Source organism: Anneissia japonica, unplaced genomic scaffold (assembly GCF_011630105.1).
Source record: "Anneissia japonica isolate Jap-2015-1 unplaced genomic scaffold, ASM1163010v1 scaffold287968_len422783_cov224, whole genome shotgun sequence".
Lineage (NCBI taxonomy): Eukaryota > Metazoa > Echinodermata > Crinoidea > Comatulida > Comatulidae > Anneissia > Anneissia japonica.
This window is the reverse complement of record NW_022752528.1, coordinates 44333-66696: the sequence shown is the minus strand read 5'-3', so window position 1 is coordinate 66696 and position 22364 is coordinate 44333. Positions and strand designations below refer to the sequence as shown.

The 22364-nt window shown below is 34.5% G+C and overlaps 1 protein-coding gene across 1 annotated transcript in view; it reads left to right on the top strand.

Annotated features, from left to right (window-relative positions):
• Nucleotides 1-20016, top strand: part of LOC117122316 (guanine nucleotide-binding protein subunit alpha-12-like) — a 30303-nt gene extending 10287 nt beyond the window's left edge. Inside the window, exon 3 of the mRNA XM_033267872.1 lies at nt 13301-20016. Coding sequence (XP_033123763.1) covers nt 13301-13870 — 570 coding nt within the window. The 3' untranslated portion in view covers nt 13871-20016. The remainder of the gene's footprint in view (nt 1-13300) is intronic.
• The last annotated feature ends 2348 nt before the right edge of the window (nt 20017-22364 follow it).

Sequence of the window (22364 nt, the reverse complement as noted above, 5' to 3'; positions counted from 1 at the left end):
CGGACGGCCAGTTTAAAACGATGATTTATTGACGAAATATGTTAAATAAATCATCGGAGACACATCGACTGACTCCAAATAACAACTATCAATCACAGAACAACACCACGTGTACGATCGTTAGTGTTGATCGTGTGACACGCCAATAGCGCATTAATTATTTAATTGCAATAAGCCTAGATTTCATTTGTTTAATAAACTGATAAAAAAAAGTTCATGAGTGTGTTTTCTTTATTAAGGAACGTATCCTTTTCTCACATTTTGCATTCATTCTCACGCTAAGGCAAACCAAGCGGTCCCAACATAAGGCTATCGATTTCATAAAAACAATTGCGCACTTTGACTGTCACCTCTGTTTTCTATTGGCTGACGAAGTTTAGGGTGCGCTGCATAAGTTAGCACTTATTTTTAGCATTCAGTGACCCACCAATGTTATGCCAGCGGCATCGAAAACCAATCAAGTGTGCAACCACGTTGAAGCGAATTAGATTATGGCGATCGAAGGGAAAATAACACTGACACTTATTATAGATTACGATACACATTAAGTTGATTTGTGTAAATTTTTATTGACAATTGACAACATAAATAATGTAAAAATAAAGTAAAACATGAATGACGTTCTCAGGTCAGTAGGCCTACACAGTACATGAGGCAGTGTGGTGTACCTATCTGCTGTACCTTGCTAGGCCTAGGCTTATTATCGACTAAAGGTCGGTGAACCAAGGTAGGTAAACGTGACGTTCTCTAAACCGGTCCGTCCGGAAAACTGGTCAAAGTGGACGGTCCGAAGGGTGGTCGGTATTGGGAGAGTTGACTGTACCAACCATTGGTTTAGATAACCAACTTAAGTAGGTCATTTGTAGTGATAACCAGGTCATGGGTTTATGTCAAATTCAATACAGCTTTGAAACAAATCATTGGTGTACAGTAATGTAGATAACCAGTTTAAACAGACCATTGGTGTTGATAACCAGGACATGAGTATATATGAAATTCAATATACTGTACTGTATAGGTTAGGGTTCCAAGTCGCACACAACCAGCGGGAGTCCTGCAGAAATTGGGAAATCTCCCACACACTCGTGGGCAAGCTAGAATCTCCTGGAAAATAACCCATCAATTGTCTCCTAGAAGTTTGTGCCAATTGGTATCTCCATGCAAACTACTGTATAATATTTAATAATAACTAGAAATTGCAAATTGCAAGTGAAGTGCTGCGAAGTACAACTGCATATAAATGTTCTTCGAACAAAATTATTTAGGCCTATGCGAGTCAAGTGAAAATAATGAATAATAAAAATATAACAAATAATATGAGACACAATCCATTGTCTATATTAGAACACTTCTCATTGGGTAACAAAGTCGTAATATTTCATTTTTGTCAAAAAGTATCTATAGTGGTAAATTATGGTTTAGGTTTTTTTTAATAAAGTTTCAAAAATGTCTATGTATGTGAAAAATGTAGTTGATTACCAAAGGTTACAATTTTTATTTTGAAGACTGCATGGTCTAGGAAGTTTACATTTTTTTATGGGGCAAGTTTCCAAGGGCGGGTTTTCTAGGGGGGAGTTGACTGCCAAAGAGTGTTGCCAAAGTGCGAGCCAGCATGTTATTTGATCACAAGTGCAAGACATCGCAAGTGTGAGGCAGCTCACGAAAATAAATACGAGACGTTACGAGATTTGTGGAGTACAATTCAAAAAACAACTATAGGTCTAATAATGAATTATTGTGATGTTAAATAGAAAACGACGTTGTTTTTCATTGGGACCTTTTGCCCTTCAAGGCTGGGCCTATACCATCCTAGCTAGTCTAGGCCTAGAGTAGGATAAGGCTAGCACGACATGCGGATGTTGGTACGTGTTGGTTAGTCAACAAACATCGCCTACTGTAAAGTAATTGATTTTACCTGGCAGAACGAAAGAAGGAAACTCCGCTTTTCAGTCATCTTAGGCCCTTGTTTTTTGACAAACAATGACCTTTCAGAGGTCAAATTGCTGTCAAGAATATGAATTGGCTGCTTCGCAACAATAAAATCATTTATAAAGCGCTTTTGGGCAATTCCATGACTTTTTTTCAGATTTAGCAAATTTTCAACTTTGAGGAATGTAAACAAGTTTTATATCAAACTAAAGCTTAAAAATGAATTTTTAGGATTCATTGATGAAACTTTTCTTGTGTGGATGTATAAAAATATATAGGAATTTGAATTACATAATTTTGAAAATATCAAAAAAATATGAAAATGTCATGTTTTTTCAAAGTCTCTAGAAACTAACAAACTGCCATTTATGCCAGTCATTTTATTTTAAATTGGAGAACTTGACTTATTTTATTAGTTTTTGTGACAAAAAGTAATATTCATTTACAACAAAATATTAAGGCGGGGCAAAAATATTTCTTAATATTTTTGTCGGTCTGTGACCCAAAAAAACAACATTTTTTAGGTTTATTAAGTCATGCAGCTTTCAACCATTGTGAAATTCATAAAACTATTGAAGCTATTAGGCTAACATTCACTGACAAGATTATTTAAATTTTTGGACTTATTTATTCATATTTTTATTACATTAATTTTAGTCGGTCTGTGACCAATGATATTACAATAATCTTTAAGCAAGCTTTTTACTGTAAAATTGGTTATATTCAATAAACAAAATTAAAATGACAAAAGACATGGGCCTGGGAAAGGTTCTAAGGACATATAGTGGTTTATTTGAAAATAACAATGATTTACTTCATAATCGAGTTCTCAACAACCACCAAATTGGGTATATTAAACCATGTGACTAAGTAGTTGGAAGCTGAGTGGGTAAAATCTTTCAAATACATAAAGCTGTAGTTTATCATTCAGTATAGATCTTGATTTCAACATTTAAATACTGTATAGTTACTATTCTCTATGCCATTAACCAGCGGAGGCGTCAGCGGGGTGGGGATATTTTCTTTGTCGGAAGGCCGGGACCCCCTGTCTTTCGACGAACGAATAGGTCGTTGGACCAAAAAAAATTTTTAAATAATAATTTTCCAATCCAAATAACGCTATCTTGATTTCCAATCCCTAATATTGTGGTCAAAAAACACGTTTAGGGTTAAATTAAGCCATAAAAACTCCCTTCAAGAACCCTAACAGAGATTTTTTTGTTTCGGGCTATCGACCGAGGCTTTGTCGTCGCTTTGGTTCGGACCCCTTGTTGGCAAACATCTGGCGCCACCATTGCCATTAACATCTAAAGAAAAAAACCATGCTATTCATTTCAAAGGCAACCATAAATGGAAAATGGAGCATGTTTGATGGTCGCTGGGAGGATGTGTAAACACTTCCAGATACCCATAATGCATAAAATGCATTTCATAATTTTCTTGGTTTAATATGCCTTTTTTCATTAAGTACTAGAGTATTTATTAACTGGGTCAGATCAATTAACATCCAAGCTCTTATACACATCTAAAGACTATTTTCTGTGACGTTTATTAGGTAAATAATACCATTCTTAATATGTTAAATAATCTGATTTTATTACAAAATAAATTTTTGTTTACTATAAGGAATTAAGTTATGCTTTTTTATTTACAATGTTTGGTAACACGTTTTTAGTATTTAATTTTATACATAAAGTGTTTTCTCCTTATAATGTGCCAGATTCCATCATATACTATCATGCAAATCGATAGGTCGGTCTGTGACCGTCGGTCTGTGACCAGACCCAAGGTGGTACCATCTACCCTGCCATCCCCATGATGTAGTTTTACATCACCTTCTCTGTTGATACTAATTTCTTATATATGATTTTACATACTGGATGTGTTACCATAAATCTTTTCGTAATATTTTCAATAGAATTGCACAAAGTTTATATTTGTAAAATTTTCTCTTTTTTTTTAAGTCGGTCTGTGACCAAACATATTAATATCAATATTTCATAAATGACTTTGTGTTTTGATTTTTGTAATATTGTCAATTACAAGTGTGTGGGAAGGAGTATAAAATTTACTTGGAATTTCAGATTTACTGGTTTATCTGTAATATTTAAACAGTTTTTTACCATTATGAATGCCTTAAAAAGTCGGTCTGTGACCATGGAATTTCCAAAAATGATCAAACGCTGAACAGTATAAAAATTATATATGATTGAAATACCTTAGGGAATAATAATCAGATGAAGGGTCAATTAAACAGATCTTCCAGATGTGGATTCTTTCAACTTGGGCCCCTGTACATTATAATGTATACTGTACTGTAGCTGAACTTTCTAAATTTGATTTAGACATCAGTATCAATATTTTTGTTCAGAATTTTTCACAGGAAAATCAACATCGTATACATACAGGAGGCCAAAGCTGCTTTATCTTTGTTAATTTACCTATTTATTGTGCTATGTAAACAGCAGGAACGTAGAAACCAATTCCACACTTCCTTTTCCACAGACTTGTGGTTGAGCATTACAGTAGCTGGTGCATGTACTGTATTGTTCTTGAAGTTCCAAAAAATGCAAATTTATTCTGGCCATTTCAAAAACAACTTCCCTTCCTGTCATTCATAAAGAGACTTTCCATTCTGCAATTTTAAAGTTACTTGATGTTGGATGTGCCAAAAAATGTTTTTATTATTTTATATTGTTTTTTACTCTTGGTAGCCAAAAAATTATGTTTGAGGTCGTTAAACATTTGTTTAACAATTTATGTTTTTACTACATTAGTGTAGTTCATTCTATGCAAAATGAAGCAGCTTCATTTAAGCTAGACAGAGACATACCTCTAGATACTTACCTGTATTGTCACATCATGTGTGAAAGATTAACAGCCCTTTGGTATCAACCGACGGCGCTGTATCTTCAGATAATGTGTCATTATTTGGGTACCTTCATTTAATTTGCCCTTATTCAAGTATGTGCCTCTATTCAGATAAAGTTCACCGTTGTTTAACACATGCCCTTCCCTATCCCTATCAGAGCAATATCTTCTACTAATATCAGATTGTACTTTGGACCATACTCTAATTTTAATAATACTATAATTTTTATTTTCCTAAGGCTTAAATTAATGTGAAAATATGCTGTTTTTTTTTTATATTTTACTATAGTATATGGTGTGATAACTAATTTTTAATGTTTTGATATCTGTAATTGTTGTTGTTTGTTGTTAGTAATTTGTATTTGTTTTAATTAATTTTAATGTTGTTGTAATGTTGGGTGTAAATGGAGAATGCAGTTTTCTTTGAAAGATAAAATATTTTAACTTCAGTGAACTGTAAATTATGTATTGCTTCATTCTTTATCCCCACACAGGACTCTACTTGTACATTAACTTAAATGTTTATTTATTTATTTTTTTTATTTAATTATTTCTTCTTTAACCTGGGTGGCCTGTTCAGTGTTGAATACTGCTCTCCCACAGGGCCCAGGATGTTACTGATAAATTGGCAGTGAGACAAAAAAAAAATGCCTACATTCTTTTGACATATGAAAACCCTTGTTAAATTACATTACTTCCTATTGGTACTGTAACTTTCCTACTGTATTACACAGATAATAGTCAATTAAAATATGTGTTGTTGAGTGGTAAACCAATCTAAGTTCATTTACACAGTAATGGAATTCTTTTATCTTGTTTCTTCTGAAGTCCTTTCTTTTGATATTGTAGGAATGTCTTGTGTTATTAAAAGATATTTAGTTTCTATGCGTAGCTGCATAGGAAGGGTATTGCTACTGTAAATCCTACAAACCTCTAACTCTCAGCCTACAGTATATCATCCATGTGATAATATACTGTAGCATGTGTGTTAAGTCTGTCTCTTATACACATCTAGATGTGTATAAGAGACAGGTATTATTATTGTTAGGTGTTGTTCTTTATTTTCTTTATTTATTTCTCCCTTTTTATTCTTTCTCCCATTGTTTTGTTCGCGGCTATTCTCAAAAACGGCACAGGTTCTGTACTTGTTATTTGGTTGGCAGGCAGATAGATCTACAGTACATCTGAAGTTTTGCAGGTGACTTTTTGTGTGACGTCACAGTCACGTGACGTCATCTACGCGCCATTTTGTGAAATGTTAAGATTGATCATAAATTCCTCACCAAGAAGCATTTTCGATGAAACGTGACACAAGTATGCTTTATATGAAGGGTCTATGCACGTTTATTTTTAAATTCTCAAGATCACTTTTTGACCAATATAAAGCACATTTCAGGCCATTTGTTCATATACAATTACATAGATTCCCCGTTCTTCTACTGCAAAGAGGCGTAGGCCTATGGCCTAGAAATTCGCTAGCACTTCATTGAGGCCTTTGTATTCTGTCTGAATATTTGAAGAGTATCTTGAAGCCGAATGTAAAACAGTACCAGTACGCAGTGTGCAGCAGAGCGATCGTCAGCTTCCAGGTCATCAAATTAGGTCAGATTTGATTAAGTTATTAAGGTGCGCCCTCAACAATAGGCTCAGCAAAATTTTCTACATCGTGATGTACATGTGAATTGTACAAAACCAAAATACTATTGACCACCTAGTAGGGCATGGTTGGAACTGTTGCTCAGCTTTTAACCAATCAAATGCCTGGAATCCATGTAGTTTAAGTTAAATTCATTTTATCAATAAACCAATGTCATCTTGTCAAAACAAATATTTGTAAAAAACAAAGGATTTTCTACTCATTTTTGAACAACGCACGGATTGAATCGATGGCAGATCAACGCGCATGATGGGTATCCCCGAATTGGTTCGCTTTACATGTATTTTGTAAACAGTAACAACTCAAAAAGATGGAACCATGAAGTTTGATGTTCGTAAATAACTGTTTAATTATAATTTTGCTATTTCTATTAAACATATTTGACTTAGTACAGTACTGTAGCATTTTATTTCAATCATTAAATGAATTATTAAATCAAACAAATTTGAAAAGACCACACTTGACAACTTATTCAGGCCTACGCCGCAACATGGAACTTCCATGCTAAATACGACCATTAACCACGAAATCAAAAAGATATTCTAGGCCTAAAAGCCTGTATTTTTGTACAATATTCAGTCATCACAAAGTGAATACAATTTTAATTATATTTAAATACATTTACCACGTCGTCATTAACAACACAAACGTCCAAACCGTTTTAGTTGGGTCAAGCCCAGATCGAGCTCAAAGAACATCAAGGAGAAAGACCATATTGTACAGAGACCACATGATCCACTCTATGGAGAAGGGAGCAAGAAACTTCTTGCACTGCCTTTGGGCTCACCATTAACACAAAGAAGACGGTTGTCTTGTGTCAAGGCAACTCTCATCCACCAACTATTACACTAAATGGCATTCCACTTGAAGTAGTTGACAAGTTCACCTACCTTGGTGCATCTGTGACCAATTCCCTTTCATTAAGTAATGAGATCAACACACGAATTGGAAAGGCAGCAACACAGTTTGGCCGGCTTACCAACCGTGCATGGAAAAATAAACACCTTACATTGCGCACTAAAGTTCAAATATATGTTGCATGTGTGTTAAGTATCTTACTATATGGCAGTGAGACGTGGTCATTGTACACAACTCAGGAAAGAAAGTTAAATGCATTCCATCTACTATGTCTCTGCCGCATACAAAATATTAGTTGGAAGGACAAGATTACCAATGAGGTAGTTCTTAACCTCTCTGGTGTACCAAGTCTGTTTGCAATTCTGAAACAAAGAAAATTGAGATGGCTAGGCCACCTCTGTAGAATGGAAGATGGTAGAATCCCCCAAGGATTTCCAGAGACACATGTAAAAGAGATATGAATTGCTTCAACATCCATCCATCCAGATTTGAATCATTAGTAATTGACAGAACAGGTTGGCGTCAGGCAATACACATTGGAGCAGTCGATTATGATAAAAACTGGTTCCTTCAGCTAAAACAGCGGCGCCTGGGCATTCAACACGCTGCAATATCTCAGTCAGATTCTATCATTCAAGTGCCATAAATGTGAACGCATTTGCCGATCTAAGAGTGGACTTATCAGTCACCAAAAAAAGTGTACACCTTGAAACTAAAGTGTGCTCCTTTGAAACTGTATGCTGTCTCCCAGCATCAAGAATTGATGAACAGGTGCCATAATGATGATGATTTAATCATCACAAATAAAGTAAGTCAAAACAAATACAAATACAGTATTGTAAATTTTGTATTTTGTATATTTTCCCACGTCATCACTCTAACCAAAACAACATTGGCAGTTGATTAGAGAGAAAGACCATGCTGTTCTGTGTAGTGAGCACGTGATCAACTCTACTGTACTAAGTACTGATGGGTTGGGGTGGAGGTAGAGAACCGCGAGCGGGAATAAACAGCCTCGCTCAAGTCGTATGTTTTCATGACGTGAGTATGAGTGAAAAGAAAACAATAGGTATATTTCCAACTCCTGTCACTTTTTTTGAAAAGTTAACACAGTGATTCAGTAATACATTATATTTAATGATTGAAATACATACCAACTTAAATTACATTTATTTAGAAAAAATAATTATAATTTAACACCTATTTACAAACAACAAACCTCCGTGGTTCATGCGATCAAATTCGGGGTTACCCCATGTGCGTTGATTTGACGTCGATTTGATTGTGTGTTGCTCAATAAAAAGCAAGAATACGAAGCCTACGCCTAGCAGTTGGGTTTCAAATTAACATTACCACAGAGATGTTAATTGTTCTCTATTGTCTTGTCTAATATAGCATGTCCATTGTCTAGCCAATGAGTCAACAACTCCCTACTCTAGTAGTTGTGTAACGAAAGTTTTTTATTTGTTAGCCTATGTTTTTCTTTTTGCCTCTATGAATGGCAAAAATAATGGTGGTCGGCAGCCAAAAAATACTGGTCGGAAATGTTGAGTGCTGGACGGGCCCGACCACCGCCGACCAGTGTGGTCAGAATTCTGACCACATTCACACCACCATTACACCTCAGAGGCTTAATGTTGAACAGATTCAAATATATATATATATATATAAGTTTGAAAGGCAAATGGGGAAAACCCATAAAACAGCAAATGGCCATATAATGCAAAACAATTTAAAATTAAAATTAAAACGGAACAGTAGAGAAAATCCGATCAGAATGACAAAATAAACTAGCATCCACTGGAAGGAATCCCAATATCTGCAGACGGATCCGTTTCGGCCTTCCAGGCCTCTCATCAGTGCAGCTAGGGTACAGACCCAAACGAAACGTTCGACCAGCTTAGGTAGGCCAAAACTAGTCCCACGACCACTAATGATTACAGAGCCAAACCAAGGCTATATACTGTCTCTTATACACATCTAGATGTGTATAAGAGACAGGTACTAAGTACTGATGGGTTGGGGTGGAGGTAGAGAACCGCGAGCGGGAATAAACAGCCTCGCTCAAGTCGTATGTTTTCATGACGTGAGTATGAGTGAAAAGAAAACAATAGGTATATTTCCAACTCCTGTCACTTTTTTTGAAAAGTTAACACAGTGATTCAGTAATACATTATATTTAATGATTGAAATACATACCAACTTAAATTACATTTATTTAGAAAAAATAATTATAATTTAACACCTATTTACAAACAACAAACCTCCGTGGTTCATGCGATCAAATTCGGGGTTATAATTTAAATTAAAATGTAAAAATGGGATTCAAATCTGTGGTGTTCAACATACTCTTCATCCATTGTCAGTGAAACAACCTACACCTACATAATGCCAATAATCGTATCACATGTTATCGACATTAATCACAGAACCCGTTCTGACAATAAGAAACTACTAAAAAATATTCATGAATTCATTGCCAAATCTGGAAGGTGCTATTATTAATTTGTAGGGCCACCAATCTTCACTGCTTCAAATGTTCAGGAAATGAATTTTGCGACCTGCCCACAAGAGAAAAAGAAATTGAAAAAAAGGGAAATCCCCATCAACAGTCACAAAAAGTAAGGCAAAATTAAAATGACGATCCATCAGCAATGAAGCAAGGGATGGATGACTGTTTTTATGACCGAATAACCACCATGTTTTGGTATCGATTTTTAATTAACACATATAAATAATCAAAAGAAATGATGTTGAAAAAAACCGCATGATGGGTATCCCCGAATTGGTTTGCTTTACAGTATGTGAGTATGAGTGAAAAGAAAACAATAGGTATATTTCCAACTCCTATCACTTTTTTTGAAAAGTTAACACAGTGATTCAGTAATACATTATATTTAATGATTGAAATACATACCAACTTAAATTACATTTATTTAGAAAAAATAATTATAATTTAACACCTATTTACAAACACTATTTACACTGCTTCAAATGTTCAGGAAATGAATTTTGCGACCTGCCCACAAGAGAAAAAGAAATTGAAAAAAAGGGAAATCCCCATCAACAGTCACAAAAAGTAAGGCAAAATTAAAATGACGATCCATCAGCAATGAAGCAAGGGATGGATGACTGTTTTTATGACCGAATAACCACCATGTTTTGGATCGATTTTTAATTAACACATATAAATAATCAAAAGAAATGATGTTGAAAAAAACCGCACTGGTCTGATTACAGCTGCAGATTTTTAAATCTTGCAATTGAATATTTTTTAATAGCCTGAGGTTAGGTTTAGACCTACAGTATGACTATGGCTAGGTACATTTTCTGAAAGGCTCCTTGAATGGAATTCCCTGATAGAAGCACAAACTCCATTAGACCAAACCCAGTACTGTACCGAATTTAATCATACTGGAAGTTAATTCATGAAACATTAGTTTATAATCAAACATCTATTTGAGTAGATCCCATAAAATATATTATTTATTCAGTCAGTTTAAATTTCAGTGGTAGATTACAGTAAAGTTATTACTAAATATGGAAGTGGTATGAGGATTGTACTCTACTGTAAAAGAAGCATTTTGCTATTTTTGTCTTACCACATACCTTCATGTATTGTACTATCAATCAAAGACCATGTTGCACTTTAATGGCAATAAATGTACAATATTATAAACACACTGAGTGCATATTTGTTTTGTCTTGCTGAAATTTGCAAGACTGTTGCTCTAAAAATATTACCATCGTGATACTTTATCATTGGAATATTTGAAAGTAATTGGTAAATTTGTTAATAATCTTTGAAATATTGTAAAGTATAAATTCTGTTCCTTTGTTTGAAGTTGTAGCTAATAAATTTACTTGGAGTGTAGAGAGTGCCACATTATCTACAAATGCATAGGACCTACAATGTCTGACAAAAAAACTGCACAATAACATCTTTAACTGCATGTAAACCATAGAACCTACTGTTCATTGCTTATTTCCTATAATTTTTACATTCATTAATAGTTTGGTCTTGTATATTTCTAACACTAAGAAATATTACTATTTTAGTGTTCTTAAAAGTGAGGATGATAGTACCTGCTTAGAGAGTGTGTGGTGAGGCATTGATTAATATTCTTTCTGATCTTTGATGCACACAAATATTTGGTTTTTGCGATTTTGATTGCATCTGTACCAATCTGTGCTGTAATTTTGGGTTTTGAGCTCTGTCTATAACCATCGTCGCTAAGCATACTTGGCCTTACTACACTTGGCACAATCTGAAGAATATTCTGAAAAGTATTCTAAACTTTATGATGATTGTAGATTTTAATCGGATAACATGCCTATATTTGTAGCTGCTACAGTAGACTGGATAGAATTCCACCCTTTAGAGATGTGCAGAAACCAAATTGAGTAGATGAAATTCTGTACACTCTGTAAATAGTCCTCAAGACTCATCCCATGACAAGTTGGGAAAAACTATATCATTCACGAAAAACAATTTTAAATGATGCTGGGAATCTAAAATATTAAAATGATCTGAAGTTATTGTGATACAGTGAACCTGTGGTTTCGCAACAAAGGTCATTCATGCTCAGCTACTTAGCAAGAGGTGATACAGTAGTTGCCTAAACTGGTGGTAGCCACTATATGTGCATTGATCGTGGAGATCTCTAGTATGCCTTTGGAAAGAGGTGGATTGTCTTCGGTTGAACTGCCCAATTCACCACCAGAATGACCCCACTGGAAACAAGTCTTCAAACTTTAATGGGTTCCTTGGTGTGATTCATACTGAAATGCTCCTATTCTATCCTAGAAAAGGCAGCTAAGTCTAATGGCCATTAGAGGCGTGAATGTGAACAGGAGTGGGAATCAGAACACAAAACACGAAAAAAAACTACCCAAAGGAATTATAAAATGGAAGAGGTAATGATTTCGAGACCAGGACCACCACTAAAAGTGTATGCTGACAACCTGTTGAGGTCAACCTGAGTAAATGATTTAGCATCATTTACTTATTAAGCCCAAGACACCAAGAATAGCCCATGAAAGTCTAGAAGACTTATTTCCAATTGGGTCCTTTTGGTGGTGATCTTTAATCTTGCCTTGTGTATTGTATTGCCAGAGGAAATTTCCAGTTGTTTTATTGGACAATAAATGTTATCTTATCTTATCTTACTTACCAATCTCAAAATTGAATTGGATTTATTTGGTGTAGACACCAAGAATAGCCTACAAAAGTCTAGAAGAAGACTATATTTCCATTGGGGTCCTTTTGGAGGTGATTGGGCAGTACACCGTGAGACAATCCCCTACTCCTTTCCGAAGAGTGTAACGTGTTCTTTAACGTGCACATGGGCCATAGGTGCATATAGAACCAAGGGCTTAAACGTCCTATCCGAAAGACGGTGCACTATTTTAACTTGTATTTTAGCCCTCCCTCTGGGAATTGAACTGGGGACCTACATGGTTCAGTGCACACACAGTGGCTACCACCAGATTAGCTGACTGAGCTAAGCTACTCTCAACTGTGGAAAACGCATTTACTGTATATGTTGTGTTGAATATAACCCTGTTTATAAAGTGAAGTTTTTTAGCCTTGAGTCATGGCCTACAAGGGCATTTATTTATATGAGTTAAAGCAGAATAAGAAATTTCATTATGGCTTCTAGAAATGTAAAGTGGTCAACTGCAAAAGTGTAAACCGGAAGTTGAAAGAAGTGAGCGATATGTGCAATAGTTTTGACATAGACTTTCTACAAGAAACATGGCTTTTTAATGTTTTTATATTGAGACATCTGAAATAAAGAAATTGAATTGTTATATTTTTATTCTTTATAATTGTTATATTTTCATTCTTTATAATTGTTATATTTTCATTCTTTATAATTGTTATATTTTTATTCTTTATAATGTTCAAAGCAGTAATTTCAAAAACAATGCTCATGCCAAAGTTTTGATTATATTATAATTTGTGTACTTTGTTCTTAATAGGATTTTACACCAACGACCCAAGACATCTTGCACGCTCGTAAAGCCACTAAAGGCATCGTTGAACGTCTCATAGAGGTTAAGGGAGTGCCCTTCAAGTTTGTGGATGTTGGTGGTCAGAGGTCACAGCGACAAAAATGGTTTCAATGTTTTGAAAGTGTTACATCAATTCTTTTCCTGGTGTCATCCAGCGAGTTTGATCAAGTTCTAATGGAGGATCGAGTCACAAACCGACTTGTTGAGTCGTGTAATATTTTTGAGACAATTGTAAACAACAAGTACTTCGCAAACGTTTCTATTATTTTGTTCCTAAATAAGACAGACTTACTTACAAAGAAAATAGCAACAGTTAACATAAGTGACTATTTTCCCAACTTCAATGGAGATCCCCAGAAGCTGGATGATGTTCAGAATTTTCTCTTGAATATGTTTGACTCAAAACGCAGAGAACGCAGTAAAGCTTTGTTCCACCACTTCACAACAGCAGTTGATACTGAGAACATTCGATTTGTGTTCCATGCTGTTAGAGACACCATTCTCCAAGACAACCTGAAGAATTTGATGTTACAGTAGACACAGTTTATATACCCACAGAACACAGTACTTTTATAGTTGTTTTGATCCAGACTTTTGATGGAGCTCACTAACTGATGATGAACATGCTGCTACTAAATCTGAATTTAGTATTAACATGGGTTTTGATGGTGAAACAAACTCCATATTAAATTTCTTAATTTTGTGGACAACATTGTTTGTGTTTACAGGAAACAGATTTTAATTAAGTACTACCTTAAGTCTTCAACAATAGTTATTTTATACTGTCATATTCTTGATGTTTTTTACTTAATCAAGACAAAAACTAGTTAATGGTCTTGAAAACATAAGCATTGCCTCAAATGTGTGATTTACTGAAATTGTGTGTAGTGATGGTTTTATTCTTTCTTTTGCATTGCTTAATTTTTGTTCTTTGGTTTTTTTTTACCTTTTTACCTTTAGGCCAAATAAAAAAAATTGTTAGTTTATCATCCGACTAAATTTGAAAAGTGATGAGGGAGGGAGGGGTTTTTTTGTTTTCTCCATGCCGGCATTTAAGTTCGAAACAGCAGAAACTTGTAAAATACTCATGAATCCATTGAAAGGCGGAACAAGGAGTATGCAGCTTGAGGAATCTTAATACAGCTTCTACTGTACATGCATCAAAAATAGTTTACATACTTCAATGGAAAGTACAATTCTTTTCTACAGAACGAACATCGTGAAGCGTGTACCTATTGTATCGAGCTAGGGAAAAGCCAGCCGTAGCTAGTTTAAAAACTCCAGACGTTTTGATATTACAATCCATCTTATCGCTTTGTATGTGAACGTCATGAGTATTACAGCGTCTGGAATGTAATATTAAGTATTTCCAGACGTCTTGTGAACGGCGACGGCTACGATTTTATCTTTATCCCCTGCTTCGTTTTGCCGGTATTTATGAGTTTGTACACCTAAAACACACATTTTATGATATATAAAATTCAAAAATAAAAAAAAAATAAAAAAATTGATGCGGTCCGAGATAGTGATGTGGGCGGGGATGATAAACTAACAATTTTTTTTATTGGGCCTTAATTCAGTTTTCTAGATTATGTATTCAAATATTTTATCTGCACTTGACAGTACAATGTATTTTATCTGCACTCGTCATCCTTAACACTAAGACATTAATACTTACTTGACATGAAAAGAACATTGGCCGTATTTGGCTGGTCGTTATTAATTAAAACATGCCTGTCTGCACAGTGGTAAAATCCTACTTAACGAAGATGACCAGACAAATAGAAAACTGGTAAACACTTGCACTCTAGTTTACTTTCATGTCTTTTGTCAATGAAGTCTATTTTACAAACCAGCCAAATGAAAATAATACTCAACATTTCAATATTTGTTGAATATGGCCATTGTTTTGTTGATAACTTTACTATAATCATTTGACACTGGTAAATTATAGTATAGCAGGTAATTGACCTTTTTGCTATGCCATGGATATTGTTGCTAAGACAACACAAAATGATTGCATTACATACGCAAGCACGTTTATAGAACATGCGCATATTACTGGCCCTATTCTGATTGGTCAGTAGTTAAGTTTTATTGACATCGGAAAGGCCCATTGGATTAAGCTGCTGAACCCATCAGATACTTGAGTGTTATATCAAGAGCTGTGTACATCAGATAATTACATGCTCACTGTTGCTATTAATTTCAATATCCTAATAAGTGATTGTTTCTAGATGATTAGTACTTTTTCCACTTTACCAATGTCTGTTATACCAAGCCAATCAGGTGTGCCCTTTTGTGTATTTGAAATCTCCTACCAGTTCCATTGAGGGAACTATTTAAAATGCAAAAAGGAAAACAAGTAAAGATAGAATGTATTTCATAAATAGTTATTTGTATAAATAGAGACCATTCCTTATAATACAACTGGAGTATGGAAGCAATATGTCAGCCCACATAAATTATCAAGTTTTTTTTTTAGACTTAAAAAAAAAATAAGAAGTTGGTATTTAAAATGGTACTGTATAAAATTGTAATTTTTTTCAGAACTTTATTAAAAACAGTTAAAATAGTGAAAATTAATCTCAGTATTTTATATGTAATACTTTGCCTTGAGTCTATATCAGCACAACACACCTAACCCCCATATAGACCATTTTTGTTTATTTGGATTTATTTTTGAAACAGCACCACCAACGTCTCGCAACTCACTGGGGAACTTTTAGCGGCCTAGCCTGGCATGAGCATCTAGCTAGTGTCGTGTAGAGTGCCGTGCGCACACTGGTAATTGCATAGTGTGAAGTGCGTAGGCCTCTGAATGTCACCAGGGTATCGGAAATTTTCATTTCAAATTTCGCAAAAATGGTCTATAGCAACCTCCCTGTCTTCACACTAGATCATAGACCAACTCAGAAAAGGATCACTTTTGTAAATAGTTTTTTTATGTACGAATGGTAGTTTTAAATTGTATAGTTCATTTATTCACTCAGAAAAAAACATGGTATTTTTTAATGAATAGTAATATTGGCTTACACACTGAAGCGTGTACCATGCATTACCGTATTTGCTGTTCTAAAACCTACACTGTACTATATTTTACTGAAGGCTGTATTTATCGTGTATTGTACTGTATCATGTAGTGTATGATACAGTATATTGTAGAATGTATAGTACTGTGGTATAGCTTACCTTAATGCTATACTGACAAAAACTATAGAATAGTGTAATATGCTATACATTATACTTCAATGTAGCATGCGCTATCATGTAGCATGTGACAGGGAACACTACAATAACTTGTACTGTACTGTCTATGGTTCATACTATGCTATAGCCTGCTCTGTGCTTTGTACTGTGCAGTTGTCTGTTATCTGTTGCTTGTACTGTGCTACTGTACTGTTGTTTGTACTGTGCTGTGGCAAATGCTGTGCTGCTTGGCCTTAACTGCTTTGTGGCATGTACTGAGCTATGCACTGCTCAGTGCTTATGCTTTGGTCTTTGATCCATGTTCAGTGGCAAATATTGTGCTACGTACTGTTCTGTGGCTGGTACAGTGCTTGTGCATGTTCTTTGGTCTGTGTTGTTCAGTACAATACTGACTATATAGTATGCATTGTGGTATGATGAATAATATCTTGTAACATACTTTGTACGTACAGTACATTATTATAGTGTATTATTATTATAATATGCTATAATGTGTACTTACCATAATATGCATTGTGGTATAATGAATGATATCGTGTAACATACTTTGTACGTACATTATTATAGTGTATTTTGCTATGTTGTAGTAGAGTGCTCATCTGACCTATACCCTGTGCTATATTGGAATACATTCAGTGAATGTACTGTACAATCACTTGTTCTGTTCTGCTGTATTCACTACAGTAGCCAGATAATAGTACTAAATAGGTACTGTAATGCTCTGCTTTAGACTGTACTCTAATATTCTGTTTAGTAGTTTTGTAGAATACAGTACAGGGTGCAATATTGGAAGATACAGTATGTATGACAGTACACAGTACTGGCCTATACTGTAGCTTCTACTATTCTGTGCTATACTCTATAGTGCATTGTAGCCTATGCATTGTACTACATAATACTGTATAATATGCTACTGTACTGTATAATGTAGTACATCAGTCTGGATTGTAGCAAGAAGAAAAAAAGGTTTTAAGAATGGCAGATGTGTTAAATGCCTTGTAGTAGCTACATTATTATATACAGAAAGCAGGTGGTTGGAATGTGTATTATATAATGAAATGATAGTTCAGTGAACTTTGGTTAGAAATCAGGGATAGAAATCCCACCCAGTATATCAATCAGTAATCTGTAAATGATGAAGGTTTTATAGACTGTCTTAGTTATTGAATACAAGTTTTAAGTTTTCACCCAAATATCCAATAATTTTGTTAACAGTAATTACAATAATATTAAAATAAACGGTTTACATGTACTGTATTTGATGTAAAGTTTAACTTTATATTCAAAAGAGTAGTTCACAGATTTGTACGGTGATAGTCACTACTAGAGGTTTTTCATTTCAAAGGTTGTGTAATGTGTTTAAATTTTTAAAGTGTGTATCATTTGAAAGATAACATATCCCTCATTAGTGAGCTTTTGATTGTGCAACAATGCGACTCTGGAACGGATTCACTCATCCACAACTGCCCTGCGTTTTCTTGCAATATTCAGGTCAATACGCATCCTAGAATTCAGAGGACAAGAACGCAACTTCCTTGCATACGCTGCTGACTTTATGTGACGACATTTTGTTACAGTTGTCATGCAAACGAAAGCTCCACATGAATTTAATTTATTTATTCGACCAACATTTACAATTAATAACAATGGAATACAATAATAGTGAAAAAAAAAAATTAAAATGCTGGACAATGGTAGCTTAAGCAAAGTACATTGCTATAACTCAGAGATAAACCACAATATACATATTAATGTTACTGTTCAACCACACTCAACAAACGCAGACACATTGTCAACCTGGGTAGGTGAGTTAATTATAGGATATCTTTATATTGAAATGTATGACAAATGTATTATTTTTAAAGTAAGTAAATTTATTGTACGGTGGATTGAATTGCTTTGCACAAAGTCTTTGCAGAAATTTGTACAGTTTATATTTACAGTGTACAAAGTGCAAATTGAATATCCTCAAAATGAAGTCTGCGAGGCAATAAGGAGATGAGATGTTCAACAAATTATTGTTTAAATTCTTTCTGAAAAGTTAAAAAAAAAAAACTGATAAATAATGTACATTCAGAACCTATGTTGGTTGAGGTTGCCAGAAAGTTTTTAGAGATTATACTCTTAATGAATTATGTGGATTGAGTAGAATCAGTAAGTACAGGCTTTTGTATTTTTCCTGTACAGTATTATTGTTGCTAGGTAACAGTGGTGCTATCTTGAATACACCTAAATCACAAATATTCATACCATACCCAGATATTAATTAATAATAAAATATTAATCCTTAGTAATAAAAGTAGGTACCACAATTATAATAGTTGATTAAATTAAACATTTTTATATAAATAATGTTGGTTAGAAAATGAAATATATAGAATTGTTTTGATATGAAATTTTGTTAATATCAATTTATTTTTGGTTATAAATATTTGTTATGCCTTACTTTCTGTACACATGTTTGTTTAATTTAATTAAACCTGGAAATAGATAGAAGTAGATATTTGAGTGTTGGTAGTAGTGGTAGGAAGTGGCTGTTATATGAATCATTTAATGAATAAATGAATTTCTCAAGAAGCTATCTAAGCTTCTTCAGCTACATAATGAAATATAATTTGGTAAGGAGGAACCCTTCCATGAGGGCGCTAACACTATAAGAGAAAAAAAAATCTTTTCTAATAATAAGTATACATGTTTACATGATTTATTAATTGTTTGAGAAAATTGTGAACCAATTGCGAAGTAGAGTATGCACAAAAAAGCCTGAATGAAAATATACAATGGTACAGTATATGGCCGATTTATCTTGGCTATAGAGCAATGGATAGTGGCTGGAGTTTGATTCCTGGTGGACATTATCGGATGTCTTGGTGTGAATCAAAATGGAAAATATTCATTTGAATTTTGATAACAATATGAGAGGTTCAAAGTACATTAAGGTCGCAGTTCAAATCATGAAAAATAACAATGGAGGACACTTTTTGAATCACTATGGACAGCTTGTTTGTTTTTCTCATCTATAGCAGATAAAGTCAGTTGTGTTTATAAGAGCAATGCACTGTGAAAAGAAGGCTGCCGTCCCTATGTAAAAATGAGCATATTCAGGAAAGGATTGCCTATGAACAATTGACATTTCTTCAAATGACTGGAAAGGAATATGACTTCAGAGCAGGCTTTAGCGATGAATAGAAACATAGTTTTTAGATTTGTTAGTAATGTTCTTGGAATCTAGATTTTAGTTGACATATTGGCTGGTAAATGTCATGTTATACTCTTATAATGTCATGTTATACCCTTACTGTATAACCAAAGTATTAATGGCTGGAATTATTTTTAGGAGGGGAATTGTAATGATATTCATCTTGTCATTTAGAATGTCAATTAAATTGGATCAAATTCAGATATTTAAATGAATTGAAATAATCCTTAAGGATCGTTTTGCATTTCATAATAAAACCTTTTTTTGAAAGAAACCAGTTTATGATCTGTATGATATTTTGCTTTTATTTTTATGATTATTGCACCTGAAGATGGCTGGAAATGGTAATCTCAGACTTACATTCGTATATAATTTTCTTTCTTTTCTCAATTTTTTTTTATAATTTAGGAAATTTAAGGTGCCCAGGCCGATGAACAACAGTGTAATATTCCCTATAACCATGACTAAATGAATTGCGACATTGAGAATTTAGAAGCCTTTCCAATTTGATGCAGTGTGATTCATATAATAAATACTTTTGGCGGCTTATTCAGTAGAGGAAACAGGGGGAGTGGGTGCGAAGCAACCCGGGCCCCTTTGGAGGAAAATTATAATTCTGAGAGGCCATTTCCAGCCATCTAGAGCTGCAAAAATCATTTTCTAACCTTAACCCTGGACACCCTCTATTTCGAATTCTTGGATCCGCCACTGTTATTGTAGTTTAATGATTCTTTTTGTCTTATTCTGTAAATTAGATTTAATAGACAATTCGGCTTTCAACAAGGAAATTAATTAAACAGGCCTGTCAGGTAAAATGTATATTTATAATAAATATATAAAGTTTAATTATGGTGGATGGGGCCACCCAGTTTTCACACCATGTTTCAAGCTAATTTCATGGCCCTCCACCCACCCTTATTAACTCCTTTTTTCCATTATAAAAATCTTATCTAGAGTTACCATTTTATCACCCACCTACCCTTAATTTTCTACAGCTACAACCCTGAACATGTACAAAATAAATAAATAATAATAATCTACAATTATACACACGTACCAGTAGTTGTGCCAGAAATTTGCAGACAGGGTTCAATATGTCCGACAGGGGGTCAGAATCAAGTGGCTGATCTTGGTCCCAGCATAAAAATCCCAGGTAGATTTTTGCATGGAGTTTTTTTTTTGCGTGGAGAGGGATCTGACATCTACTGCTGGGTCCGAACAAAGGAGTGGACTACAGCCTTGAACAGAGTGCAGATTGTGCTTTTATACCATAATGTATTATTGATAATTCCAAATAAACTTATTTGAATAGGGATATTTATATTTTTGGTCCAGCAAGCTCGTCTTGGCATCACGAGAGAAGTTTTCCCACAGCATTGTCATTTTCCAATATTTTGTCTTTAAATTTATGTATAAATACAGTTCCTCCCTGACCCAGTTTTCAAAAGCACAGTATGCTGTACTTGTGCTGTTATTTTAATATTGTTGTATTTATATATTTTTTTAATATTCAAAGCAATAATTCCAAAAATATGATCATGCCAAAAAGAATTATATTATAATAATTAGTATGCTTTCTTCTTAATATGATTTTATACCAACGGCCGAAGACATCGTGCACGCTTCTTGCAATACCACCAATGGTATCAGTGAACGTCTCATGAGTATTGGCGCACTGTTCTGGAGGGTTGTGGATGTTTGTGGTCAGAGCTTTCAGAGACAAAAATGGTTTCAAAGTGTTCGTTAAATTATTTTTCTGGCATCAATTTCATTTCATCTTGAATATGTTCGACTCAAAACGCAGAGAACGCATTAAACCTTTATTCCACCACTTCATTACATTAACTGATACTATTGACTTTAAAAGTCGTATCAATCATGTATAGGGACACCATTCCCCTAGAGAAAATGAAGCAGTACACTGTGCCTAGTGCCAGTACACGACCTTCTGGGTCAATTCAAGCTGATTCCCCCTACGACAAAATAGACTTTTTGCCACTGACTACATTATCTTGATGCCTATTATAAACACTGGCGTATCTAGGAATGCGGCACACGACCCTCCAAAAATTACGTGCGAACCCCTTCCCCCCCCCCTCCCGAAAAAATCACGGTCAAGTAGTTAAAAATCACCAGAAATCACCTTTTGCCAGTGAACGCCCCTCAACTGATCACGCCCCACTTCAAGACTTCTAGATACGCCACTGATTATAAAACTATTACGGTAATTCACCAAAATTCGTCGAACATTCATAGTTTCCCTAGACGGCTCAGTCAAAATTACCACCCGCCCCCCACCCCCGCACCAGGGCAGTCAGCCCCTCTGCCGGGCATAACCATGGACACAGTCCTTTTCATAGTTGTTGATAAACATGCTGCTACTAAATCTGTATTTATTGTTAAGATGGATTTTGATTATTATTGGTATTAAAATATTTTATCTACATTTCGTTGATTGATTGGCACGATATTGATTTGAATGGCACATATCATTTATAACACTAAGCCATATTACGGTACTACTTACCTGACATGAACAGAATATTGTTTTGTTGACAACTTGATAATGGACCTTTCTGCTATGCTCTTTCATAGTGTTGCTAAGATAACTCAAAATGATTG